This window comes from Giraffa tippelskirchi, chromosome 13 (assembly GCF_054371585.1).
Source record: "Giraffa tippelskirchi isolate mGirTip1 chromosome 13, T2T-mGirTip1v1.2.pri, whole genome shotgun sequence".
NCBI lineage: Eukaryota > Metazoa > Chordata > Mammalia > Artiodactyla > Giraffidae > Giraffa > Giraffa tippelskirchi.
The window spans coordinates 101,612,303-101,640,160 of NC_137287.1; the positions used below are offsets into that span (position 1 = coordinate 101,612,303).

At 46.8% G+C, this 27,858-nt stretch overlaps 2 protein-coding genes across 6 annotated transcripts; one reads left to right on the forward strand and one right to left on the reverse strand.

Moving 5' to 3' along the window:
* The first annotated feature begins 111 nt into the window (after positions 1 to 111).
* Positions 112 to 15,135, forward strand: AURKA (aurora kinase A). 5 transcript variants are annotated; one of them, XM_081560574.1, is made up of 9 exons: positions 112 to 498; positions 3,265 to 3,308; positions 4,382 to 4,664; positions 6,089 to 6,143; positions 7,150 to 7,341; positions 8,077 to 8,215; positions 12,296 to 12,444; positions 14,166 to 14,340; positions 14,484 to 15,135. In XM_081560574.1, the coding sequence occupies exons 1-9, from the start codon at positions 381 to 383 to the stop codon at positions 14,661 to 14,663; spliced, it is 1,335 nt and encodes a 444-aa protein (XP_081416700.1). In that variant the 5' UTR covers positions 112 to 380; the 3' UTR covers positions 14,664 to 15,135. The 5 variants fall into 5 exon arrangements, with proteins under 5 accessions (XP_081416700.1, XP_081416705.1, XP_081416702.1 ...); XM_081560579.1 differs by having other exon boundaries at positions 112 to 175; positions 6,089 to 6,147; positions 7,153 to 7,341; XM_081560576.1 differs by having other exon boundaries at positions 112 to 175.
* Positions 15,136 to 16,962: 1,827 nt separating this feature from the next.
* Positions 16,963 to 27,363, reverse strand: MIMS2 (mitochondrial inner membrane scaffold 2). Its single transcript, XM_081560589.1, has 3 exons — positions 27,144 to 27,363; positions 19,572 to 19,747; positions 16,963 to 19,348 (listed from the first exon to the last, which is right to left on the reverse strand). The coding sequence occupies exons 1-3, from the start codon at positions 27,327 to 27,329 to the stop codon at positions 19,132 to 19,134; spliced, it is 579 nt and encodes a 192-aa protein (XP_081416715.1). The 5' UTR covers positions 27,330 to 27,363; the 3' UTR covers positions 16,963 to 19,131.
* Positions 27,364 to 27,858: the final 495 nt, after the last annotated feature.

The following is a 27,858-nucleotide window of genomic DNA, read 5'->3' on the forward strand; positions in this document are numbered from 1 at the left end:
GACACAGGCTGTAGAATTGCCTTTGAACCAATGAAAAGGCAGCACCTCTCTAGCCCCGACCAATCAGCCTTCGGAATAGAGGGTTTAACTCCTATTTAAAATGAAGACTTTGAATCTTAACGGCTGAGCTCTCGGGAGGACTTGGTTTTCTTGGATCGGAGGTGGGAGTCCACAGGTGCGTAGACCTGGGGCATCTCTGTGAGGCTGGCTGGAAGGCGGGCGGACGGACCCAGGGTGGCCTTTGCGGGTTGGTGGGAGGGAAGCGGTCTTGGGGACCGCTGGGTCAACGAGGGGAGGTCGGGGCGACAGAGCTTTCCTACCCGCCCCCCCCCGCCCCCCGTGCTTTCCCTGCTCCCTCCCTTCTGTGCTCGGCTACCGAGATGCCCTGTAACATGCCCGCCTGGTGTTTATTGAACACCCGGAGTGAATGGGGTTGTTGGGGTGGGGGTGGGGAGGGATTGCTTTCTGATGGGATTCTCATGTTAAGTGAGCACCTGGGTAAGAAAGAATGCAGAATGTTTTTTTGCCGTCTTGGAGTTTACGTTCTAGGGGTGGGGGCTGAGGAGACAGACGATGATCTAGCAAAGTAACTTCCGATAGGGATGAGTACTAGGAAGTGGGCTAGTTTGAATAGACTAGCCAGGAAAGGCCCTTGTCCGGGCGGGATGGGTGAGTGGGTGAATAAATAAACCTGGAAGCCAGTGTTTCTCAAACCGTAGACCCTGGACTATCTTTACTCGGGATTACTTGAGCGTTCTAGTTAAAAATGTGAACCCACCTAAGGGATCAGAGGGGCTTCCCAGGTGGCGCTAGTGGTAAAGAACCCTCAGGAGATGGAAGCGACTCAGGTTCAATCCCTGGCCCTCCCTGGAGGAGGGCATGGCAACCCACTCCAGTATTCTTGCCTGGAGAATCCCACAGACAGAGAAGTCTGGTGGGCTACAGTCTATAGGGTTGCACAGAGTTAGACTCGACCCCTGCAGGCAAAGGATCAGAAGTGCTTGGGTGTAGGACTCAGGTGTTTGTATTTTTATCAAGCTCTGCAGGTGATTCTGATGTTTCATTGAGAACTAGTGTATGCCGGATGTAAAGTGGTCATCTGGGGATGTCTTTGAAACGCAGGGTCTTAATTTGTTAGGTCTAGAGTTGGGCCCCAAAGTTTCCATTTCTAAAGTTGTCCTCCTGATGTAAATGTGGCTACCATCCTTGACTTTTACTGTTTTCTTCTCATTCTTAACCTTCCTTGTTGTTTGAATTAAACGTTTTTCAGCAGCATACTCATTTCCTCTCCACTCTCCTTCACATGTGCAGATAATTTGCAGGTTTGGTGAAGGAAGGAAAAGTCTCCACCCACAGTGCTATTAAATCTGCTTTTCTATGTAGACTAGTAGGATCTCCAGTTTGAACTGCAGGGATCTTATGCAGGTCGTCTGGACATGAGACTCTCGAACTTGGCTGGAGTCCAGAATCACCTGAGAAACTGTCTTCCTGTGGCTCTCTGCGGAATTCTGAATCAGAGACTTAGTCCATTCTGTTTCGTTATTCTTCCTGAGAAGGAACAGTGTATTACCTGGAGCGAACGAACATTGGTAGCTTCTATAGAACCAGTGTCTGTAAAGCCATGTGATCTCATGAGTCAGCTGCTTGTAACTGTCAGGGAGAGTGAAGAAAGCACCACAGCGTGGGTGATGAAATTACCGTTTACATGATATGAGAATGTATTTCCTTTTCTTGTCTATTTCTGAATGGCTGTTTGACTCCAGATTCTTCAGTCTGGTCTCCTCTTGCAGGTGGAGTTATTTGCTTGCTTAAAAAGTGGATGTGAAAGTAGGGGTCTGAAGAGTGCTTTCTGATTGGATTCTAGAATTTAGGGAGCAACTGAGTAAGAGAAATGGATAAAGGTTTCTCTAGCCCAAGGATCCGTATATCTGACTTGATAGAGGGATCACTGGGCACGGTGTTGCAAATGGACCATAATGGGGCCAAGGTGGAAGCAGAGTGACCACTGGGAGCTTTTTGCAAATAATTGAAGGGAGAGAAAATTGTGGTTTGACCAGGTGGGAGTAGGAAAGGTTGTGAGCAGTGATTTTCAAAATAGAGCCTGTAGGACACGCTGATGGCTTAGATACAAGGTTTGCGGGACAACCATGTAAAAGATTATAAGACTTTAGACTTGAGCAACTGGCAGGATAGAGAGAGCAGGTTAGAGGGAATGGGGGTTGGGAGGAGGCAGGATGTCAGTTGGGGACAGGTTAAGATTGAGATGCCACTCAGATTACCAGGTGGTAGGAGTTCAGAGGAGAGCTTTGGGCTCGAGATGGAAATTTGGGGGTCCTTAGCCTGTGGATGGTATTGAAAGCTGGGGAAGAAGAGGTTTCATTTGGTGTGTTGGGTTGAGATGCCTGGCAGGCTTTCCTGGGGCATCCTCAGCAGGTGATAGAGAGCCTGGCAGGAGAGGAGGGGGCAGAAGGCACCAAGTCGCATTCTCCTAACAGAGATGTTTAGAGCCCTGGGTCCCTAGGAAGGTGTAGACAGAGAGTGGGGAATCCCTTCCACAGTTACCCCAGACACTGAGATTGGTGGCACAGGTGAGGCTCATCAGCAAAGGCGTTTGTGTTGGGACAGCTAGTAAGGCAGGAGACAAGTCTGTGCAGGAATAGAGTGCAGGACCCCCTGGAATGCCAAGAATGCTCCTGAGAGGAAGGCTGAGAATTGACTTTTGGATCTGGCAGCAGTCGGGGTCAGTGTGGAGCCTGGTGGGGAGGAAAACCCTATGGGAGGGAGCCTGCAGCCCAGTGAGGGAAGTGATAGAGACAACTGTTGCCCAGTTCTGCTGCTGAAAGGGGAGGCCAGAGATGTGGTTATAGTTTGAGTCAGTTTAAGGATAAAGAGGATTTTTTTTAAAGGCAGCACTTAAGGAAGCCGGCCTGTAGACTGATGGAAGGGTTTCATTAGAGAGATGATGGGAGAGAGGGGCAACGCAGTTCAGGAGTGGCGCTGGAGTACCGGGGTGGGGGTGGAGAGGATGGGATGCAGTGTGAGGGGAGAGAAAGGCCCCACACCTGAACCTGGTCTAAGCCCCATACTTGTGCTCTATCACAGGAGAAAATGCTACTCCCTTATCAGCCTTGATTGGACAACAAATCATGTAAAATTCTGTGTGATGCTGAGGCTTTTTCATCAGGATTTTTAACCTTGATCCAGTGTGGCACTTTGAAGCAGATGGATTTTTACAAATTAAAGGTGGTTCTTTTTTCTTTTCAGGCATCATGGACAGATGTAAAGAAAACTGCATCACAGGGCCTAAGGTAAATTGAATAATCTGGAATCTCAGATCCCTTTTATAAAACCCAAAGGGAAGCTGGGTTTAAGTCTAAAGTTGTTTTCACCTTTCCTTTGAGATGTGACCGTGGTTCCTCTACCATGTCCCTTGGTGGGAACTCGTTGCTTTTCTCACTGTAACTTAATTTGCTCTAACTTTTTGAAGAGTCTGTGTTTGTTTCCTCTTTTGCCTCAGATCCATTTTATGAGTACTTGAAAACTGAAACACTAGTAAATCAATAGTAATTAGCTTTGGGGACTATTATTATATCATTATTAAAAAATTATATATATATAGTTAGCTTTTTGTGGAACATGTGGCAAATACAAAACTTCACGCAAAGATAATCACTATTGAATATTTGATGTGTTTAGAGAAAAGACTGAAAAAATACAAGTATTGTTGAAGAAATTTCAGTGGAATTGGGATTTTGGTATAAAGTTTCTGAATGTAGCTTCTTGCTAAAGAATCATTCCCAAGTCACTGAGAATTCTTAGAAAGTGTTTAATGCCTCCCTTTTTAGATAAAAGTTTAGTTAATGATTTTTTTAATGAGAACATGACTTTTAGGGGTAGGGTGTTGGGGAGCGGGTAGGAGGTGTCATTCAGGTATTTCAGCCCTATACTAACTGTATCCTCTGCAAGTGCTGATTCCAATCGGTTTCCCTGTCCATCTGTTATCAGTGCTGCTTCTGCTGCTAAGTCGCTTCAGTTGTGTCCGACTCTGTGCGACCCCATAGATGGCAGCCCATCAGGTTTCTCCATCCCTGGGATTCTCCAGGCAAGAATACTGGAGTGCGTTGCCATTTCCTTCTCCAATGCATGCATGCATGCTAAGTCGCTTCAGCCGTGTCCAACTGTGCGACCCCATGGACAGCAGCCCACCAGGCTCCTCTGCCCACGAGATTCTCCAGGCAAGAATACTGGAGTGGGTTGCCATTTCCTTCTCCAGTGACAGTCATTATATTGCGGTACTAGAAGACAGACCTTTGGAATACTCTCAAGATACTCAGCTTTCCTTCATGAAGACCATAACGTGCCTTTTTCCTCCCCAATCTAGACTGCAGTTCCACTTAGTGATGGCCCAAAACGTGTTCCAGTGGCTCAGCAGTTTCCCTCTCAGAATCCGGTGTCTGCGAACAGCGGCCAGGCTCAGCGCGTCCTGTGTCCCACAAATTCCTCGCAGCGTGTTCCTTCACAAGCACAGAAGCTAGTCTCCATCCAGAAACCAGTACAGACCCTGAAGCAGAAGCCACCGCAGGCAGCCAGCGCCCCTCGTCCTGTCTCCAGGCCGCCAAGTAACAACACCCAGAAGAGCAAACAACCCCAGCCACCGGCGCCTGGTAAGCAGCCTTCTTAGGCTCATTGGAGAGCCATTCTTTTATTTGCTAGAAAAAAAACCATGTATATAGATGTGTGTTTACTGTTTGGAATCCTAGCTTTTATGTCATTTCTACTGAGGATGGGGAGAGGATCTGATGTCGGGGTGAAGTAATAAGTCTCCTGTGGGCCGGGCCTGACTCCCACCCTCCTGAAAGAGGTGGGCAGTGAGGGAAGACACAGCAGCAGCCCCGTATTCTTTGGATTGCTTATTGGGGCAGAGGGGATTCTTTTAGCAAGTACACTTGGAACTGAAAAATTCCAAGGTTCTGGAGCGTGGAGGGAAGTGCTGGGGGTTGCAAGAGTGAGTGGACTGAGGCAGGCAGGGCGAGGTCGGGGCGGGCACTGCCAGCCTCCGGGAGCAGGGCTTCGTCCCCTATGTACTGGGAAGCTGCTGAAAGGTTTTTGAGCAGAGGAGGGGCTGACTTGCCTCTTAGAGAAAGCTTATCTGGATGTGTGGGATGAATTGAAGAGTAGCAATGCTGGACCCGGGGGTACCAGGTAGGAGGGGAGGCCATTGGGTTTTGGCTCCAATATTGCAGGGGCCTCAGCTGGGTCGGTGTTTATAGTTATTATTCACCAATTGTTGAGTGCTCCATAGCAGGCTTCTTTCATCCACACTATGTCATTCTGTCCTCATAAGCACTCTACAGAGGCAACTGTAGTTTCTACCTCGATTTTGTGGAGGAGGAAGCTAAGACTTCGAAGCATTAACTTATTCAAACACAGCCAGGGCAGAGTGATTCAGACAGATTTGAGAGCTCACTTAGGATGCCAGCTTGACAGAATGGGGCAGTTAAGCCAGTCATGGGGATGGTGGTTATACTGGTGGCATTAAACCGAGATCGTGAACCGTGGAGGGAAACACTACAGTTTAGACCTGAATTCAAATATCTCACCAGAGCAAACTGTGCTACTGTTGGAGGTTGAAGTGCTGGAAGTATGTAAGTAGAAATGTCCAGTGTAATTTCCCCTTGGCCACAAACACAGTGGAAGGAGGGTGGTGGTTGGCTCATGTTTTGTTGCACATTGTCTGATGCTGACCCACCTCCTAGGGAAGAGGTGATGAGTTGTTATGGATGCGAAGACTGGTAACTGCCTTAGAAGCTCTTCATTTAGAAACTGAGGCTCCAGGGAGAATCTACACGGTCTTGAGTTTTTAGATCATCTGAGGGCCTGTGATGTATCTGCTTATCTTTACTCTCAAAGCTCTATACAGACTTCAGATGGCAGGAGTCAGGTTACAGTGTAGTCATCTTTTTTTTCCTTTTTAAAATAAAGAAAACCAAAAATAGTCCAGATCTGTCATTCTGGGCATACCACTGATACTTTGGTGACCACTCTTTGATTCATCTCTAATCAGAAATTGTTAACTTATTCTATTTAGGAAATAATCCTGAGAAGGAAGTGGCATCAAAACAAAAAAATGAAGAATCAAAAAAGTAAGTTTTATGTACAAAGTTCTGTACCATCATTCTACTAGAACATACTAATGTCATTTAATTGCAAATTTAGTTATAGGAACACTTGTTAAAAATAGGCCTTTGTATTTTCACTTGGAAATTTGAAACATCTGTATTTTCTAAATCTTCAAAGACAGAAGGAATTTTAATGATGTTTATGAGGGACTTGAGTTTTTCTTACTACTTTTCACATTTAGAAAAGACTTATATTTGACTTAGAATCTGTTACAGAAATCAAGTGAAACTTCCTCTCTACCCTCAGAAGTAACTACTACATACAGTTTATGTATGCTTCTCTACTACTTCTAATAAAGAAGTTAAACAACAAAATGTCCTCTTGCAGCCCTATGGACAAATACTTGACTGTAGAGTATTTTGAAAGTATTGATACAATTAACTATATTTGTTCTTCGTAATAAAGCTTGGCTGTATTTTCCCTTGCTGTCAGTCTCTGAACTGTCTAGGCTCTAGCATGTAATAGAAGGTGACAGGGATGAACCCACAGCCTTTTTTGCTCTAGCTGCCTACCAGAAACTTTCTGCGAGTCTCATCCAGTGGTTCGCAGCCCATTTTCCTGTAGGCTCCATCCTGTTTGCTTTCCCAGAGTGGTTCTCCAACCCAGAGAGTGGTGGTGTCTCCACAGCTAGAGGAGTCCATTTGAAAGAGGCTCCCAGTTGTTTCTGGAGCCTTCTTCCTTCTCCAGTTCCTCCTACGGTCTTAGCATCGTTGCTAATAGGTCTGTGCTCAGAGCATAGTACTGTCTCAGGACACTCCCAGCAAGTGCTTCAGCTCCAGAAGTCCAGATTTTTCCCTGTCACAGATTCATTCAGAGGAGGCTGTGGTTTGGTTCTTGCCGAGGATACGTGCTGAATACGACTTTGAGTATAGAATTATTTATGGGAATGGGAAGTCTACTACTCATTAATATACCTCACTAGAAAGGATGTGTTTTCTTCACACTTTAAAATGTTCAATTCTTTCCCAGAAGGCAATGGGCTTTGGAAGATTTTGAAATTGGTCGCCCGCTGGGTAAAGGAAAGTTTGGTAATGTTTATTTGGCAAGAGAAAAACAAAGCAAGTTTATTCTGGCTCTTAAAGTATTATTCAAAGCTCAGCTGGAGAAGGCAGGCGTTGAGCATCAGCTGAGAAGAGAAGTAGAAATACAGTCGCATCTCAGGTAAGTCTTCAGACGATGTCCGGGAGAGTGGCATACAGAACTTAGACTTCAACGTTTATGAACTTCTTTGTAGAAGGCTGGCTTCATAGTACTGCAAAGAATCACTAAATTCATCATTCTTTCAAAGATTTATCTAGATTTAACTGCTGTGATTCGGAAAAATTGCTTGCAGGTTTGTCTTGTTAATGGAGTAATTTACTGGATGAGTTTTGTTTTGTTTTGGTGGATAATTAAAGGAATGATACCTCTTATTTTGAGTTCAGGTTGCACACTGGCAGCCTACAGGTTGACTTTGGCCAGTGGGTCTAGCTAGCCTGTGCTCAGCTGTCTAAAGTCCTCCACAGCACATCTCCTGATGTTACTGAACATGGTCTGTGTTGTCTGTCTCATGGTTTTTGAGTTTCACACTACTGTGAGAATGCCATGTCTTTTTTTTTCCTTTCAATTTGGGGAGACTTAATATTTAGCTGAATTCTTTCTCCTTAAGAATATAGATGGTCCAAAGGAAGGAAATAGTCTTAACTAAACTTGAGGTCCATTAATACCTTGAAATGCATGTAAATTGATAGCAGTGTATATCTTTTTCTTACAGTAGGTTCATAGTTTCACATTTTCAAGGGGAGTGGAAGGTGGGATCTGTAACCAGCAGCAGTTCTCACCACTGGTTTCACATGAGGGATTTGATACTCAGTACAGATCAACTTCCATACCAGGTGTCTGTCTTTTTGGTTGCAGGCATCCAAATATTCTCAGACTGTATGGTTATTTCCATGACGCTACCAGAGTCTACCTAATTCTGGAATATGCACCCCTTGGAGCTGTCTATAGAGAACTTCAGAAACTGTCAAAGTTTGATGAGCAGAGAACTGCCACGGTGAGTTTTCATTTACTGTCCAGACTAATTCTGTTTCCTCTATACCTGTCCTACATAGCGCTGTACCTTTCATTATATAATAGAGGGGGCTTTGTTTCATGGAAAGCTAGCTTAATACAGGGGTCCCTAACCTCTCGGATCTAATGCATGATGATCTGGGGTCAGGCTGATGTAATAATAATAGAAATAAAGCACACAATAAATGTAATGCACTTGAATCATCCCGAAACCATCTGCCCTACCCCAGGTCTGTGGAAAAATTATCTTCCACAAAATTGGTCCCTGGTGCCAAAAAGGTTGGAGACCGCTGGGTTAATAGGATCAAATATTTGAAATGGGAAAAGCAGAGTAGCTTAGGTGTACCTTACATACAGATAAAATCAAGTACCAAATGAAATACTGTGGTTGGTTTCCACAGCTGTTTCTGTGGAAATATATATAAATAGTTACCCTGTTTTAAAAAAAAGAATGTATTTTTGAATAGTTTTAGATTTACAGAACAATTGAAGATAGCCCAGAGTTACTTTTCCCATGCACATCTGACTTCTATTACTATTTTATATCTGTGTGGTACAACTGTTATAACTAATGGACCACTATTGGTACATAACTATTGACTGAAATCCACACTTAAATTCAGATTTCCTTAGTTTCTCATGATTAGATGAGGGTCATGGGTTTGGGGAGGAAGGTCAGAGGTGAAATGCATTCTCTAAGATACAAGCTACTGACCTGACTCATCCCCAGCTGTTGGTCTTGACCACCCGGCTGGGGTAGTGTTTGTCAGGCTTCTTCTCTGTAGAGTTCCTCTCTCTCCCTTTTCAGAGGAACAGCTCTTCTCCTACAGGGCAGGGTATCGACATAGATTATTTGGAATTCTGTACCACAGAGCTCTCTTTTCTCCCTTATTGATTTACTATATTTATGAATATGGACTCAGATCCTTGATACTTTGAGGATTATCTAATAGCGCTTTACTCTCACTGTTCATTCCAGATTTGGCCACCGGGTGCTCTTACACAGTGCCCGTGTCCTTCTGACTTGTCCCCATCATTGTCAGGAGTGTGGGCCTGTGGTTTTTTTTAAAAGCACTTTCTGTTTGTCGGTGCTATAAGGTGCTCCAGTTTCGTTTTATACATTTTCTAAGCCTTAGAATTCATTATTTCTCCAAGGAGCTTTGCTTCCTTTTATTGGAAAATGTTATTAGAAGCCTGGATCTGGGTGCTGGATATGCTCATTGCTACTGTTACTACTTCTGGGCTTTCAGCTGAAAGAGAGCATTGAGATGTGTCTATAATAATCTTGGTATTTACATGTATCTAAAAGTATTTATAATTATCCACCTGTATCTATAGTAAACATGAGTCTGTTATCACATGGATCATTTTACCCTCCTCCTTTGCTTATTGTAACCTCCACTCCAACACTGAGAAACTTGGGATTCCAGCATCGGCCATCCGTTTTATCCAATTCCAGTGTTTGTGTGTAGTCGTGTCAGAATTGTTAACCAGTTACCCCTGTGGGAAACAACCGTATGCATTTGAGGTTCATCTGTATCTTCTCAGGGTTTGATGGTTCATTTCTCTTTATTGGAGAATAATACTCCATCATATGGCTCTACTTTGGTTTATTGCTTCATCTGTTGAAGGGTATCTTGGTTGCTTCTAGTCTTTGATTACAAGGAAAGCTGCTATAAACAGTTGCATGCAGCTTTTTGTGGGACACAAAGTTTTCATATCTGCTGGGTAAATACCTAGGGGTGTGCTTGCTGGCTTGTATGGGAGGTCTACATTGAGCTTTGTAGAAACTGTCAGCAGCCTTCTGCTATGGATATGCCTACCATCTGTGCATTCCCACCCACGCATGAGGGTGCCTATGGCTCCCCACCAGCAAGTGGTGGTGTCGTGCTTTTTGAATTTCAGCCTTCCCAGTAGGTGTACAGTGGTGTCTCATTGCTTTAATTTGCAGTTCTCTAATGCCATACAAGGTTTAGCATCTTTTCAGCTGTTTATTTTCCATCTCTATAGCATCTTTGAGGTCTGTTCAGACCTTTGAAAGTGAAAGTCGCTCAGTCATGTCCGACTCTTTGCGACTCCATGGACTATAGAGTATAGTAGACTGTACTGTATAGTCCATGGAATTCTCCAGGCCAGAATACTGGGGTAGGTAGCCTTCCCTTCTCCAAGGGATCTTCCCAACCCAGGGATCAAACCCAGGTTCAGACCTTTGGCCCATTAAAAATTTTTTTGTTGTTGTCTTACTGAGTTTTAAGAATTCGCGTGTATTTGTGATATGAGTCCTTTATCACGTGTTTTGCAAACATTTTCTCACAGTCCGTGGCTTGTGCTTTCCTTCTCTTAACTGTGTCTTTCTTGGGCAGACATTTTTAATCTTAAAACCCAACATATAAGGTTTTTGTTTTGCCTTTTTTTTTTACATGGATTGTATTCTTCTTTATTAATGTGAAAATTGTTTGAAGAAGTTGTCTTAATTTGGACTGTTTTTTGTTGAATTAGCAGATGAAGGGCCTGTAGAATGGTGGTTACTTTGTTCTGTTTCTTGGCGGTGGTCTCTGGGTAGTATGTACACTTACCTTTTTGGGATTGATCTGAATGGCATTAAATTCAAGTGGTTTTACTTTTATTTTCTACTGAAATCACAGCACTGTTGGTGAATGACCCCTCTGGTCCTGTCTGTGCAATGAGGACATACTATTTCAACTTAAATATTTGCCCTTTGGATAAGTAGCAATCTATTTTATTTGCTTTTTAAATATTAACTAGCCAAGTTAGTTTCTTATTTAATTGGCAAGTACTTTGTACTCAGTTTTCTTCAATCCAGTGGAGTTTTTTGGTGTAAACAGATAGCTGCTTGAAAGGAAGTAAAAAGATTGGCTCTTTCTAGATTTCTTAGTAGTTTACACACACACACACCTGTTTTAGTTCTGGACACACACACACACAGACACAGACACACACAGACACACAGACACACACAGACACACACACAGACACACACAGACACACACACACCTGTTTTAGTTCTGGAGAAGTGTTAGGGACCTTTATAGATAATCCGTAATCTTAATGTGGGCGTGTAGAGGGGATGGATGCAGAGAGCGCTGGTTCCTGCCTGGGTTTGAGCAAGGGCAGCCCATTGTCCTCTGGAATCCTACTGTATCTTCTTAGAGCATCACCCACTTTGGTCCAGGAGATGAGCTTGCCTTTTGGCTGAAAGCAATGAAAAATGTCCTTTCTGCCGATAACATCTGGTTTCTGCCCCTTCATTTGGTAAACCTTTTTGGTATAATGTTCAGTCCTGTTTAGAATTACTTTTTGGGAAACCAACACTTCTCAAACGTCAGTCAGAACTAAATATATTCTTTGAACATATTAGAAAACAATTCTCATTTACATCTTAAAGCAAATCCTGGGCTTGGCTTGGTAGATCTTTTAATTGAAATGGAAACAGAACGAATGAAAGGACTGACTGGCTTGTGTACCTAAACCTGACGAATGAATTAGTATATCGTGTGCCCCTAAATTTAACCCGCTACTTAATATGCCAGAACACCTGCTTTTAGTTTATTGTTCAGGATTATTCTCCTCTGATGCTCTTAGAGTAAGTTTATAGCTTCAAACAAACCCTTTTGTTGTAATTTTGCCTTAGTTTTAAAAATGGGAATGGACTGTACTTTAGTTTTTTTTTTTTTAAGAATGTTACAAATTGTTTACAGGTCTGACTCCCTCATTTGTGCCAGTTTTTCAATATTGTCGTAATGCATGGCTTCTGGGCCATAAATGGCCAGGTGGGGATGTAGTGGTACCTGGGTGTTCTCCTGTCTTTCGGTGTCACACCTGCTATGTTAGCAAATAACCTAGCACAGAGTCACTTGGGCTTCATGCTAAACACTAAATTGGTTTGTTTTCTTGTAGAGTCATCCACTGTCTCTAGTTTTTGCTTTCAAATCTACAAAACACGTTAAAATCTGTGTTGAGTTTCCTTTCAGAAGAGATGTCTAAAATTAACTTGTGTTATATAAATCTAAAACATATTTTTCAATACTTTTTGTTTTAATAGTATATCACAGAATTGGCAAATGCCTTGTCTTACTGTCATTCAAAGAGGGTTATCCACAGAGACATTAAGCCAGAGAACCTGCTCCTTGGCTCAGCTGGAGAGCTTAAGATCGCAGATTTTGGGTGGTCGGTACATGCCCCATCCTCCAGGTATGTAACTTCAGAGATGGAACTTGTTTGTTTGGTTTAGCAAAAGCCTGGGGGCTAATGAGCTGAATAGTAAAATATTTACTATAAGTAAACGTAAGCATAGATATTGTGGGCGGTTGGGTCAGGTAGCTGACACACATGCTTTGGAGTAATTTAGGCCTGGCAGGAAACGAGTGTCTTCAAGAACATTTTTACTATGAAGCCATTTGTGAACGTTTATCCTGGGGTTAAAGATGCATACTATCCTTAGAGGCCAGTGAAGGGAACAAACAGGTAAAAGATATGACAAGTGTATCACAGGATGAAATGCAGTGTGTAGAGGGGGAATAACACCTGACTGACTGTGGGAGGGAAACTCCAGTGCCTCCTGGGCCAGGAGACACGAGTTCTACGAGTTCTGAGGGCAGCACCTGCAGAGCTCTAGAACTGAGAGCTTAAAGGAACCAAACTGGTTTGGATGAAGCTTTCAGGGTGGTTAAAGATTCTTGGGTCTGTTCCTGTCAACAGAGCAGTCCTTTCCTATCTCCTCTTAAAGCAGAGAGATCAACCTAATGAAACAACTTAAGTGAACTTTGCAAACAGAGCTAAAAAAATTATAACCAGGTTACTTTAAAGCCAGTTAAAAAAACTGTATAGTCCAAAATGGATGCTGTTGAGTGTGAGATTTGTTTTCAATACAGATCGCTCCTAATTGTTTCCAGCAAGGCACTGAATCTGCTGTTGCAGTCTTTTTGTTTTGGGGGGAAAAAAATCTGGTTGTCACAAGTGGGAGCTGTTGACCCCTGGTGAGGCAGACAGCAATGGCTGTAGCATCACAGGGCTAAGAGGGACTTTGGCCCGCCCAGTGGTGTCATCAGACAGAAAGATGGCTGATCCTTTTCCAAAGAGGATATCATATAAAATGTTGGTCACTTGGCCCGTCTTCCCATAGCTGGTTAACTGGAAGAGCTCTCAGGTTACTGTACTGTCTTTTGAGACTCTTGATCTGGGCCTTCTCCCGAATCCAGTGGAAATGAGAGGCTAGGCGTCTACAGCGGCAGCTCCTTAGTCCTGGGTCACCATGCAGGCGAGTGGACATTTGTGCACTTGCTGGGCGCCAGTGGCACCAAAGAATAAACTGGTATGAGGCAGCAAAACCTGCCTAGTCTTGGCTCCTGTTTTGATGTCTATTTCCAACCTCTGTTATAAAAACAGACATGTTGAATTGATCACCTGCCTATCCAGTGCCTACACTCCCAATAGTTGTTAACATTTTACCATATTGAGTGTGTCTATGTTTTGGTGAACCTTCAAAAATAAGTGACAGCATGCTTCATCCTTTGAGTGCTTCAGTAGTAGGCATGTCCTGAAAATAAAGGACATTGTCCTGTATAATCACAACCATTATCACACCTAAGAAACCTAGTCTTGTTAATATCTACTATTTAGTCCGTGTTCAAATTTCCTTAGTTGTTCACACAGTTTTATAGTGGTGATACTTTAAATCTTATGTATCATTTAAGGAAGTTCTGGAATTAGACATATTTGGGGTGCCACATGATTGCTAGCTGTGAGGTCTGGTACAGCGCCCTGTCTAAAAACGGATTTATAATAGCACCTGCTTTGTAGCACAGGAGCTAGCCCAGGAAATGCACTCAGTGTTAGTGGAATGGTTGGTGACTTTGAGCAGCTGTCGTGATAATAGAAACAGCACATCAACCCGAGCCTGCCTCTGTTTTCAGGAGGACCACCCTCTGCGGCACGCTGGACTACCTCCCCCCTGAGATGATCGAGGGCCGGATGCATGACGAGAAAGTGGACCTCTGGAGCCTTGGGGTGCTTTGCTATGAGTTCCTCGTCGGGAAGCCTCCTTTTGAGGCAGACACATACCAGGAGACCTACAGAAGAATATCACGGGTAAGGCCTCACTACAAAGGGACCCATCGTTCTGTTAGAATTCCTTCCGTATCAGCCTTGACAGGAGGCTATGATCTGAGTATTTCTCGTGTTCTCTCTGAGCCACGTTGTTGACTCTTGTCACTTACTGTGTACTCATCCAGGTGGAATTCACATTCCCTGACTGCGTGCCTGAGGGAGCCAGGGACCTCATTTCAAGACTGCTGAAGCACAACCCCAGCCAGAGGCCCACCCTCAAAGAAGTACTTGAACACCCCTGGATCACAGCCAACTCAAAACCATCAAGTTGTCAGAAAAAAGAATCGACTAGCAAACAATCTTAATCTTCGGGGGCAGAGATCCTTAGGCCAGGGCTGCCTTATCCTGGAGCAGGATGCTGGCGTGTCTCCCTGCGGCCTGCCCGCCATCGAGACTCTACAGGACATGCTGCTGACGAGCAGGCAGTGCTCAGAGTCCCACTTCTGCAGACACGACACTCTGCAGCAGTGGGAGCAGCTGTGAGAATCGTGTTAATAACTTCACTGGTTATAGAATCAATCCAGAGGCAAGGTTTGAGGGCAGCCACCCTGTAGCCTGTTTGGATTAAGGCGTCCTCGTGGAAGATGGACTCAGAGCCTGGCTGTGGGGAAGGGGGTCATGCCTAGTCCTGCCTCGACCCTTGAAACACTGTGCAATAACCTTCCCAGTCCTGTGTGTGTGTAACTTATCGGGTGGCCCAGTCTGGTAACGCTGTCAGAATGAACATGTGATTCTTCCTTTTAAATGTTAAAATAAAGACTTTTGTATAGACTTGTATCTTCACCTCCACAGCATCCCTTCAGGACTGTTCGGTGTCTGTCCAGCACCCCCGCTTGGCCTGCTTGTGGGTCCTCAGTCCCTCACCTGGTGAGACTGAGGCAGGGGCATGGGCTCGCCTCAGTCTTGGGGCACAGGGGTGTCTCAGCCCTTTCTAAATGGTAAAGACTTATTTTCTCTCATGGTGTCGATGTTTTTATAAAGTTCTCACATGGGTAACCCTGACATTACAGTGCATCTCCCGGACACTTTGAGAAACACGGGGCTAACCCTGTCACTCGGTGGTGGCGGGGAGAGGGGAGGTCGGAAGGCCCACGGACATACGGGCCTGCCTTCATTCCCTTCCTTCCCTCATCCCTCGTCCTGCAGTCCTGGGGGTGGGGGAGGGAAGAAGAGTCAGCCAGCAGGCACAGTGTGATGGGCTAGGGAACAAAGGGGGAGCAGGGCCCTGGGGAAGGAGCATGCCAGTTGAGCTTGAAAGAGGATTTAAAGTTTAGAGGCAGGTGTGGCAAGAGGTCCTTGCAGCCTGAGGGGCCTGCAGGAAACGTGGCCCACTGGTGGGGGGGGACTGGAAGTGGGGTGCTCTGCCGGGGAACGCCAGGAGTGGGTGTGAGGGCAGCAGCACCCTCCACTGTCCCCAGTGCCCCTGAGCCTTGGTTCCTGGCCCGGACAGTGGATCTTCACCGTTGTGCATGACCACAGCCTGCTGGAGTCCTCATCCTGGGGAGTCACGTGCCCAGTCAGCAACGGCTCACAGAAGTGAGTGATCCCGGGGGCCGCCGGGGGTTCACTAAAGCTGCAGCTGGTCTGGCTGGGCTGAGGGGAGGGGCCAACCATCCATGTCCATACCCGCCCACTTCTGGGCTCTGACCATGTTCTCGACAGCGTGGGGAGGAGCATCACGTGTCGGGTGAGCCAGCCCTTGGCAACCTGGTTTTCCCAGTGTGGCCCTCGGTCTTGATTCTGTGGTCAAAGTGTCCACCCAGCTGAACTCCCTCCCCAGCCAAACCAGGGTCTGGGTGCTGCCAGTGTAGAATGTGGTTCATACAAGTGGACACCGCTGCCCCCTCAGTACAGCTGGGCGGGGCTTCCCTTACCCCGGTCACCTGGTCCCCATGGGACACCCTAGAGTTGTGGCATCTGTGTCAACTTGAATCCCAAGTCCACAGATACGTCTGTCTGCAGTCCACAGGTAATTCTTTTCACCAGCTGTTCAGTCCTGGCCTAGAAATGAGCAGGTGCCATGAGGAGCTGGTCTCTCCTATTTTGGGTCTCAGGTTCTACGTGCTCCTATCACGTAAAATTACATATTTCTAGCTGCCAACACCTGTGCATCAACCAAGATGGTGAACTTGACTATGATGAAGACAATGGAAGTGTTGAACTTACTGAGAACTAGGAGATGAAATAAGCTTTCATGGCCAACTTTCAATGCAAGAGGCACACAGAGATCAGAAATGTCCACACAGAAAGAAGTGCTATGCGCTTCCATGGCAGAGTTGGCGAAGTAGTCATGGAAACATCAAAACAAGTGGGTAAAACTGCAGTGTCCGATTGCCTTGGGACAAAGGAACTTCCAGTTCCCATAGTCTTGAGCTTTATATCCCAAAGTAGTAGTTCATCCATCTACCCCAGCCATGGTCAACATGACATGACTAACCCCACCAGGGCTATTAGCTAAGCCACATTTCCCCCAGACAATCCCACACAGGCCCAGCAAAGAGCTCACTGTAACGGGGCCACATTAGCAAACTAGTCACACGCAGTGCTGGTTTGTCACTGGCAGCGGTGATGGCTTACCACAAGAGGAATAACAGGTTCTTCACAAACTTTACAAAGATGTTTATTTGTTTTGTGGAACTTAAGCTGCTCATTTTGTCAGATTAAAAAATTAGAGGTGAACAATGGCTTACATTTCTAAAATAGATCATCAGTTCTATTTTCCTAGTTCCATAAAAACAAGGTAATTACAAGCGATCTGTACATCTTGCTGGTGAATTCACATAATGCTCTAGTTCCCTGATCCTTTGACTTTCTCGCCTCTCTAGTTACTCTGTTCTGTTTTGACCACTGGCCACAGGAGTGGAGTGGCATTGGGGGTTAGAAGCGAACGCTATGGCTATTTGGTATGATAATTTATTGCTTGCCCTTTCAGTCCACTCTCATTTCTCCAAACACAGAATCAAAGTTTGAGATTTAAGCCCTTCAACTTGGAGGAATCCCTGTGGGCTTTTTTGCATAGGCATTACTCAGGATCTGAACGGGTAGGGAGGCCCGTGTGGAAGGTGGTTAGGAGCCCAAAGCCACTGTTCCCATAGAAACAGCAACACAGAAGCGCTGGTCCTGCTCTCACAAGGAATTACCTAGCACTGGTGTCTTCATCTTGTTCTGCTGTGTCCATGGTCCTTGGAATTAGACCCCAGAAAGACAGTTCCAACTTTAAATGGCTAAAACTTTTTGGCAATGGGCTAACTGCTTTAAAAGAGGGGAGAAAATACCCAATGCACTTTAGATCTTGCAAGTGGAGAATCTGTCCCATGAAGATACTTTTAAAAGTTAACTGAAATAACTGGTTGATGTGATTACTAAGATCTAACTAGGAAAATGTCAATAGCCAGAGCTTAGTAAAACCAGGACGATCAGTTTACAGTTGCTTTAGTTTTCTGATTGTCACAAGTGTAGTTAATCAAACCAAAAACCTAAAATAAAAAGTAAATCTGGGAGCCAGAAAGATAAACACAATCCCTCATCCATGGCAGAGGGGCAGACTGGTTACAGTGGGGTTCCCAGGTGTGGAGCAGGTGCCCTGCAGGAACCTGGCCAGGGGCCAGCTGTCAGTGACGCTGAAGCCTACCAGAAGACATTCCTTCTCTGTTGCCTGCTTCTGACTATCCCACAGAGAAAGTCTCAATTTGAGTGTGTGTGCTGGGACTTCTACTCTTAAATGTCCCTAACAGAGAATGTGGGGTCTCAGGTCACACCCCCCTTTATCTGGTAAACTGGCTCCACCCCTCCCAGGCTTGTATTATCACTGTATTATGTATTTTGTAGTTGCCTGTTATTTACAGCAACTGCTAGTAACTTTCCTTTTTTAGAGAGTGATACAAAATCTTTTTTTACACACATAATTTTAACTCAATTAAAAAACAGAAGTAGTAACTCAGTGTAAACATTGTGACAGTGATTCTGGAATGTCTGAAGTCTGAGACAGAGTGAGTTAGACCAAGATTGTCTCAGCTTTCCTTATACATGCAGTGGAGCCAACTGATGCCATTACTATTGGACGAAGTTTCCATTTTTTACCTAGAGACAAATGATTCTGACCTACTTTAATGAAATTTGTGAAAAACTAGCTGAGACAGGCTCTACATGTCCAGATTTGAAGATGTTTGGGAATCAATGAAACATACCAGAAATACATGTTTGTTCTTTTTCCCCAAACAAGTGTAACGAATGTCAAAGTGTTGATGCTAATTTAGATCCTGATTACATATTGGGAAGTCCTTAATTCTGCTTCATTAATTGTAGCACTGGACTCTTGTTTTGCACAATATTGCATCTTAAACTGCAGGCAGCCTGATAAGTATGGGAGGAAGGGGAATTTTAAAAATCAGCTTAATGAATCTGTACCCTTTAAGAATTTGAGCAAAGATGAACCCCTGAGGCTCTTGCAGGCAGACCCTCACCAATGGTCTTCTGCAAGGAACATTTCCTGGCTGACAGTTTTGTCTGAGATGACAACTCATCGGTGGTGTTCTGCTGACATTTTTAGAGTATGCAGACAAGCCCTGTGATGAATAGCATTACCCAAACTTTAAAGGAGAAAAAGTACAATGATTTGAAACCCTGAATTTTTGCTGGCAAAAGTAAATCCTATTGCTGAGAATGCAGCAATTAGCCCCCGCTACCCACCCACCACAAAACCTATATTCTAAAACCAATCTAGCATGTGTCATTTAAAAGAGATGGGTTTTCAGGCCCCAGTTGAAGAGTTCATCAAGGCTTTGCCGCTGGAGGTTTAAAAATTCCCACTTTCCGAAAGTATCTGACAATCAAGGGCACAGAAACTAAGGTAATACTGATCCTCACAGGTGCGAAGAGCTTGTGAATGGCGTAAGCCACCACAAAGGTGCTCGTGCCGGCCGCCATTTTCGACTGGACCAGTGACTCTTTAAAGCCGAGTTTAAGCAGGACAGCTGACATGTCCACACCACTGGAGGGGAGAGAGGCAGACAGACAAACACAGAAACACAAAAGATATTTACTACAGCAAGGGACTAAGTTAAGCACTCAATTTGGCTATGAGATTTATAATAATTTTTTTCAATGTAATGAAAGTAGCTAGATGAATACTAAGTCTTAGGAAGAAAGTTCTTATACCCAAAGACTCTTGCATGATAACAAAAAACAAATACCTATTATTGTCCCAATCTTACCTTGAAATAACCATGTAAAACATTCCCAAGGAGATTAATGAGATTCCAATGTGCAGTGACACTCCCACGGCACCATATTCTTGAAAAATCTTTTTCAGCTGCTGTGACTTGCTTAGCTTTTTCTCCTCTGTGCCCTTGATATTGCTGCCTGTGGTCGCAGTGATTTTGCTGGGGTCCTGCACACAAACCAAGGAAAGGGAGACACTTGAGGGCAGGAGCAAGGGTGTGAGTGGTCATCACCACATCACCACCTTCAGAATCATGCGATGTTCTGCTCTTTCTTGTCCAATGAGAGATGAGTTCCTCTCTTTCTTCATCAGCTGAGGCTAATGCCCGCTACGCCACTGAGTGCAGTGAAGGGCTGGGTACCACGTGTGATGGGCAAAACGATGGTCCCAAAGATGTCTAGTTCCTAGTCCCTGGAACCTGTGAATATGTTACCTTATGTGGCAAAAGGGTTTTGCAGGTAGGATTCAGTTAAGGATCCTAAGATGAGCAAATCATCCTGGATCTTCTGCGTGGGACCAATGTGATCACACGGGTCCTTATAAGTGGAGGGAGGGAGACAGCAGGGTCAGAGAAGTTGACATGAGGACAGAAGCAGAGTCAGATTTGCAGAGGCTGGTGCCACTCCCTCTGAAGATGGAGGAAAGGGGCACAAGCCAAGGGATGCAGGCACCTCTAGAAGCTGGAAAACACAGGAAATGGCTTCCCTGGCAACTCAGATAGTAAAGAATCTGCCTGCAACGCCGAAGACCCAGGTTCGATCCCTGCATCAGGAAGATCCTCTGGAGAAGAAAATGGCAACCCACTCCAATATTCTTGCCTGGAAAATCTCATAGACAGAGAGGAGCCTGGTGGGCTACATAGAGTCCATGGGGGTCACAAGACTCAGACGTGACTTAGTGACTAAACCACCACCACCAGAGCAGCTAGAAGGACCCAGCCCCGCTGATGCACTGAGTTTGGCCCCCATGAGACCTCATGGGCTTCTGACCTCCTCGACTGTAAGAGAACAAATGGGTGTTGTCTTATGCACATGACAACCAGGCTAGACTCTACAAGACAGTGGGTGTGAAATAAACGGGAGCAGAAGCTGTGATATATTTACTTTTGGAATCAAGATTTACCCCTGAGATCTGAATAGATACAGGGGGAGGGCTAGTTCCCAGGCCATAAATGCAGCATTAGGGGTTTGCAGAGAAATTATTCACTGTGTGGGGTGAGCATTTATTGAGCATCTACAAGGCCTGGAACGTTTGGGAGAAACAAAAACAACGTTGGATTAAAAAGACAAAACTCCTCCTTCATGTGGAGAGTGCTTTTTCATCAAACGATTGCTTCAGCGCTCATGACAGACCTCACGGAGCTCTTCTCGAGGGCAGGATCTGGGTCAGCCAGCTCCAGTTGTGGACTTTGAAGCAGAGACCGCTTCCTTATATTTTTAGAACACGTGGGGGAGCAGCCATATCTCAAAGGCTGGTGAGGTGGGGCGGGGGGTGTGAGGGTGGGGACAACGACATGCATCGCTGAGTCCCTAGGAATGAAATTACATGATACCCAGATAACCAGAGAGGCAGCCTTCAAACCGAAGGAGGCAGCAGTCCTCCCAGCCCCGCCCTGCTCTGGAGGCGTAGGTGGCCACTGGGTTTCCTCTCTGGTCACCCCGTGTGTCCACCAAGGGAGCGCACTGGGGGCAAGAAGGGGTCCAAATCCCCCCCCATTACATCAGCCAGGCCCTGCTGACACTCCACCTCGGGTGGTGACCCAGATGTGCGTCTCCCTGAACTCTGAGCTGGCGCATCTGCCTTGGCCGTGATGTCCACGATCACACATCCACAACACGTCCGGACAAGCTCCTGACCCACTCCCACCCACGTGCTCCTCTCCAGGTCACAGCTGTCCCTGTTTCGGCAAACCTCATCCTCCCGGATGCTCTGGCTGAAACGTGAGTCACCGACTCCCCTGTTCATGCTCCACAACCAGCCATCAGCTGATCCCACAAGGTCCAAACTCAACCCTCCTCCCCTTCCCACCCAACACTCCTATCACCCTGGCCCAAGCTCCTCACCTCTCCCCTGGGTGACTGTGATGGCTTCCTCCCAGCTGTCCCCCAATCCCACCTTTGACCCCTCAACAGAGTGGCCAGAGAGAGCCTGTAAAATCCGAGGTGGGATTACAGCAGCAACCCCGCCCCTAGAGGCCTCCTGGAAGCTAAAGTAATCTGTGCACTAGCCCCCCTGGCCCTCCAGACTCCACTCCCCCCACCCCTTCTCCTTCCTGCTTCCCATTCCAGCCACCCGGCTTCCTTGCTGCTTTAAGGACAGGCCAGGCCCTATAGGCCCTAGCATCTGCTGCTCCATCTGCCAGGAAGTTTTTCCCCAGAGGGCTTCATAGCGCCACCTCCAGATCTTTATCCAGCACCACCGCAGGGAGGCCGTCCTGGACTGCTCTCTTTAAGACCAAGAGCCCCTCACCCTGTGGTTCCTGTGCGTTTCCGTCCATCCTGACTTCATCATCTAATGTCCCATGTACATTTCCTCTTCCTCCCCAGGGAGGGGCCCATTCACTTTGGAAACGGTTTTGCCCACATAGAAATTAAAAACCATTAAGTCCACCTTAACGTTTGAAGTATGCAGTTGCACGGTTCACGTGTGTCTGCCACTGTGCAGTCATCACGAGGGTATAACTCTGGAAGATTTTCACCGCTCGATCTGCAGTTACTCCCCATTCCCCGCTTGCCCATTTTGCCAGGGGGGAATGGAGACACCAAGCTCCTTTCTGTCTATGGATTTGCCCATTCTGGATGTTTTTAATGTGAATAGGGTCATGCAACTTGGGGCCTTTTGTGACTGGCTTCCGCTACAGACTGAATGTTTGTGGTACTCACCTCCTCTCCCCCAAATTCACACACTGAAACCGAATCCCCACCCTGACGGAGATTGGAGGTGACTAGGTCATGAGAGTGAAGCCCTCATGAATGCAATCAGGGCTCTTAGAAACCCCAGAGGGCTACTTTGTCCCTTCTAACACGTGAGGACACGGCAAGAGGGCAGAAGACAGCTGGCTATGAACCAGGAAGCGGACCCTCACCGGACACTGAATCTATCAGTGTCTTGACCTTGGACTTACAGCCTCCTGGGCTGTGAGAAATGACTGTTTGCTGTTTAAGCTACCTGTGCTTGGGTGCTCAGTCACTTCAGTTGTCTCTGAAACTGTAACCTGCCAGGTTCCACTGTCCATGGGATTCTCCAGGCAAGAATACTGGAGTGGGTTGCCATGCCCTCCTTCAGGGGATCTTCCCAACCCAGGGATCGAACCCGTGTCTCTTATGTCTCCTCCACTGGCAGGCAGGTTCTTTACCGCTGGCACCACCTGGGAAGCCCTTAAGCCGTCCAGCCTATGGTATTTTTGTTACAGCAGCCTGCACAGACTAGCGCAGCTTTTGCCACTTATCATCATGTTTTCAAGGTTCATCCACATTGTAGCAGGTATCCAACTTCATTCCTTTTTATGAAGTAGAATTTGATTCAACTGAAATACAAAGTACGGATTCTAAAATTCACCCTGCAGGCCAAGTTGGGAGCCACAGCACATTTTTGCCTTACAAAGAATGTCTGCTGTGTCTGGGAGCATTGTTGTGCCTGGCAACCTCCGGGGCAGGCTCTCACCCTGGCTTCATGCAGGGCAGGAGGGCCTGGCTCTGGGTCAGCTGCCGGAATGATAATGTGTACGTGCTGCCTGTTTGTGGAAGATAAGGTACAAAAGCAGACCATCTTATTGTCCCCAGAGGAAGGAAGGAAGGAAGACTCAGTGAAGAGCCACGTTCTGGGCACGGCAATGAAGGGGTGGAATTCAGTCTTGGATTGAAACTTGCTCAGAATTGGGACTTCCCTGGCGGCCCAGGGGTTAGGACGTCTTACTTTCACTGCTGAGGGGGAGGGCTTAATCCCTGGTCAGGGAACTAAGATCCTTCAAGTCATGTGGCCAAAAGAAAACAAAATTTGCCCAGAGTCATCCTTGATTGATAATCATATGCAACAGCTACTCATTTGCCCCTCTTCTCCCAAAAGCTGGTACAAAACTCAGATTTATGAGTTAAGAGCCTTTTCATTACCTCCCAATTGAAAGAGAATCTCTTTTGTTCCCAAACTGCAGTTAGGACTGAAAAAACAAACACACACACGCACCCCGCCCCCCAAACACCTGGAAGCTTTCATCCTAGAATTAAATTTCAGTACCATTAAAGGCTATACTGTCCCTGGGAATTAAGTGTTAAGGCCTTAAGGATGGAGATGAACTGTATTTTCTCACAGCCTTTAACTTTGACTTCTGCGGGGGGTTTTCAGACTTATGAAAACAAACACTTTAAAAAAAGGGGTGGTGGTGGGTGGTTTAGTTGCTCAGTTATATCTGACTTCTGCGACCCCGTGGACTGTAGCCCGCCAGGCTTCTCTGTCCATGGGTTTCTCCAGGACAGAATACTGGAGCGGGTTGCCATTTCCTCCTCCAGGAGATCTTCCTGACCTAGGTATCAAATCCACGTCTCCTGAGTCTCCTGCATTGCAGGCGGATTCTTTACCACTGAGCCAGTATCTGTTTATGGGGTCCCAGAGACTGATTCTGATAAGCAGGAAAGCCTATCATATTTTGAAAGGTTTTAGGACAACCATGAGTGTCCTCAAGAGAGGCCACTTCTGTTGAGCCAGCCACCGAGCTTAGCACTTTAAAACTTTTATAAAAACCCTCAAGACCTCATGATGCGGGTACCTCTGTCACTTTCACTTTGACAGATGGGAGACTGGGGCTTTGGGGTGAAGCTGTGAGCTGGCTGGCAGTGCCCAGACTGGGTTCTGCACTACAGACTCCCCTACTTGTCCCCCAAGAGTTGAACATTCCTAGAGGGAGAGCCTGTTTCAGAACTTCAGGACTCTGGAGGGGAGAAGGAAAACTGTCTTCAGCCTTCCTTGTTGGCCCAGCACCCACGCTCCCAGTTCTCCGACGCCTACCAGCCGGAATGGCCGCTGGGAGCTCAGGCTCTTTCTGATAAACAGGTCCCCACATGCCTTTTGGCTGCGGAGGAAGTGCCCCAGATGGGAGGGCTGGCGGGCGCTGATAGGATGGCTCCCAGAGCCAAACCATGTCCTGGGGCGGATGACAATGGGTGGAAGCTCTTTTCACTCTCACCCTGACACTTGGCCTGACAGAACCTCATTCCGCCCCATCTGTCCACTCACCGGACGGGGCGGAGCTGCCACTCTCTCTCTCTCCCTCCCTCTTCTGTGCAACCTCTATTTTGGCAAATGGCCTTTTGGCCAAAAAAGAAAAATAAAAAGGCAGCCAGACTTCCAGCTACAGAATAACAAGTATCTATTGCCAGACAACGGGAGGGACAAAATATTCAGATACATGGACAATTTCCTGTTAGCCGGTGCCAAGGTTAGTTTTTAACTTTCTAGAGTTAGATTTTTTTTTTTTTTAACATGGACAATTTTCTTCCTTTTATTTTGGAAATCTCTTTAATCATTGTGAGTCATGTATTTTTCTTTCTAAGCCTGGAGGAGACGAAAGAGGTTAAAATAAAAGGAATTTATGAAGAGGTGACCTGCAAGGAATAGGAATCTTTCAAACATTCATTTCTTGGTGAGATATCACCTTAAAAACCTGTGATATATTCTTAGTTGCTGCCCTGGTTGCAAATAACTTCGTACCTCCCCTGGTGTCTGTTTTTAAATAAAAGTTCTTTCATATACTTGTGGATGGCTTGGCTCTCTGAGCCCCAGCGTTCTCCTCATTTCCCAGTTCTCCCTCACAAGCTGCCTTTCAGCGAGTCAAAGCAGTGCCAACCCAGAGCAGACACTCACCAATAAGTGAAGAACAGCTGTTAAGAGCAAAAGCCTTGGAACCAGACTGGTTTGGATCCCAGTTCTGACAGGTAATCTCTGTGTTTCTCAGAGAGTTACTCAACCTCTCTGGGCTTACGTGAAGATAATAGTATTGCTTATGTCTCAGTGTTGTTGTGAGGATTACATGAATTGATATTTTCAAAGTACTCAGAACAGTTCCTGTTACAAAGTAAACACAATATAGTGTTTATCATTAATATTATTTACTGCATGAATGAAAACAGGCGTCACTCTTAACAATCTGACCTTTTAAGCAAAATTTTTGGCTCATTCCTCAAAACTTCTTGACTCTTCTCATACAGCCTCCTTACTTTAATAAATACAGCAGTGGTGGCTGGGGTTGGGGGCAGGGGGAGGGCAGCAAATACACACACACACACACACACACACACACATGCACCTGCCAGTGCCAGGCTAACAAGACAGATGAGCAAATCAGGAGGACATTCCGTATGAGGAGAGCACAGAAGATGTACTCCCACGAGGCTGAGGAAAGACCAGTGGAGGCATCCAAGGCATTACTGGTGGTCAGCGAAGGCTTCCAGGAGGAAGGGACAGCTAGGCTGATGTATGGAGAATCACCAGGAGACAGCTGGGTGTATGCGGAGGGTGCTAGACATGTGAGGATCCCCAAGCTGGGCTCAGGAGGCAAAGACAAGATCTACTGCCTGTCAGATGGCGGAGCACAAGGCAGAGAAGGAAGTTTCTCCATCTGTGGTGGAGGCATGGTAAGGTCATAGGTCAAAGGCCTATGGAACATTCAAGAAGCACTGGCTCCCAGTGGCACTACGCTCAGGCCTGCATCAGCTCATGGAATGGTCCCCTAACTATTGGGAAGGTGTTATTTTTAGCCCTCTGAAAGGTCAGCAACTAGGCCTCAGAGACCTTGAGCACAGGGTGAGACAGCAGCCCTGGTGAGTGGAAGCAGGAAGGCTGGACCAGAGCAGCAAAGCTCCAGGCACTGCTCCTTCTAACTGAGTTCTGCATCTCCAGAAGGCACTGCTCACCACCTGTTTTCTTTAAGGAGACCCACTTCAAAATCAAACTGAAACATATTTACAGAAAGGAGCAGTCTGCATTTGCATTCTGAATGAAAACCAGTTTCCACTTACCATGCACAGAAGACAAGTGAAGATATACATAATGAAGTAACCCTGCGTTTCAGGCGCGAGTCTCGCCCGCAGTCTGACGGGGAGGCCTGCTCTCGCGGTTAGATAAAAAGGGAGTCGCAGCAAGTACTGGGGGGGAGGTGGGGCAGGGGCAGGTGGTGGTGTTAAGAGACAGCTGCACCCACAGATTCTTCCTCCTCAGCCCAACGAGGGGCCCCAGCGTGACTTCAAAGGGAACAACTCAAAGCGCCGGATGACAACGTCGATACCAAGTCCAGCCCCACCTCCAATCCTCTCGGCCGCCACCACAGCGCAAGCCCAGCTTTGGGCACCTGGGATCCCCTGGAGGCTGTGGCCTTGGGCATTCGCCACGCCCCCCTGAGCCTCAGTTTCCCCGGCTGTCAACTGGGAGATCGCTTCCTTGGCTTGAAGAGATTTGGGGTCTGGGGACCTGGAGGTGCTCGGTCTCAGCAGCTGCGCGTGTAAAGCTCTCCTCCGGCGCAGGTGGACCCGCGATCCGGGAGCCCGGGGATACGGGTGGGGGTGGGGAGGCTTACCTGGCGGCCCTGGTAGTTCCCGCGGGCGGCGCGCAGCAGCTGGGCGTCCGGCCCGGGCCCAAGCAGCGGCAGGAACACCGGCGGCGGGACACAGGGGGCGGCGGCGCCCACGAGCCAGGTGGCGCGGCACCGAACCCGAGCGCCCATCCGGCCCGCGGGGCTTAGCAGCGCCAGCAGCCCGGCCATGGTGCGCAGAGCCGGGCGCTGCCGCCCTAGCAGCAGACCGCAGGGGGAGCAGCGCGGTGGGCGGGGCCCGCGGGAGCCCGAGGCGGGAGCGGCGGGGCGGGGCTGGAGCCGCGCGCGGAGTAGGCGGTGCCGGAGCTGGAACCCAGAGGCCAATGCGAGGGCTGGAGACGCGAGCTCTGTCTGACACCGGGTTAATTTCAGCCCCAAGGACCCTGACTCATCATGTTGGTTTCGAGCGAGTCGGAGTTAGATTCCTCCGACTTGATGGGAAGTGGCAAGGTCACGGGTGGCAGGGCTTGTGGAGTGGGAAATATTGTCGTGACCATCTTTAGAAACTGCAATCTACAACAGTGTTCGACTTTTAACTGTAGTAAAGATACTAATCTTTGGTCTCCATTCTGCAGAAGAAGCAACTGAGGCTTACAGAAACGAAGCCTTCCCTGAGGCCTCTTATCCTCATCCTCTTCTCATGCCTGACCCCTGGTAGCACTTTTGGTTGAAACTAAGGATCCAAAGTGTTTCTAGATCT

What these genes read in the sequence shown, in the direction of transcription:
- AURKA (XM_081560574.1), top strand. Translation starts at nt 381, where the DNA reads ATGCCCTGTAACATGCCCGCCTGGTGTTTATTGAACACCCGGAGTGAA. An exon ending in ACTGCATCACAGGGCCTAAG is followed by an intron (nt 3,309 to 4,381) that starts GTAAATTGAATA and finishes TCCCCAATCTAG; the next exon opens with ACTGCAGTTCCACTTAGTGA. An exon ending in GAAATACAGTCGCATCTCAG is followed by an intron (nt 7,342 to 8,076) that starts GTAAGTCTTCAG and finishes TTTTGGTTGCAG; the next exon opens with GCATCCAAATATTCTCAGAC.
- MIMS2 (XM_081560589.1), bottom strand. Translation starts at nt 27,329, where the DNA reads ATGGCCGGGCTGCTGGCGCTGCTAAGCCCCGCGGGCCGGATGGGCGCT. An exon ending in GGAACTACCAGGGCCGCCAG is followed by an intron (nt 19,748 to 27,143) that starts GTAAGCCTCCCC and finishes GTTTGTGTGCAG; the next exon opens with GACCCCAGCAAAATCACTGC. An exon ending in TTTTACATGGTTATTTCAAG is followed by an intron (nt 19,349 to 19,571) that starts GTAAGATTGGGA and finishes TCTCCCCTCCAG; the next exon opens with TGGTGTGGACATGTCAGCTG.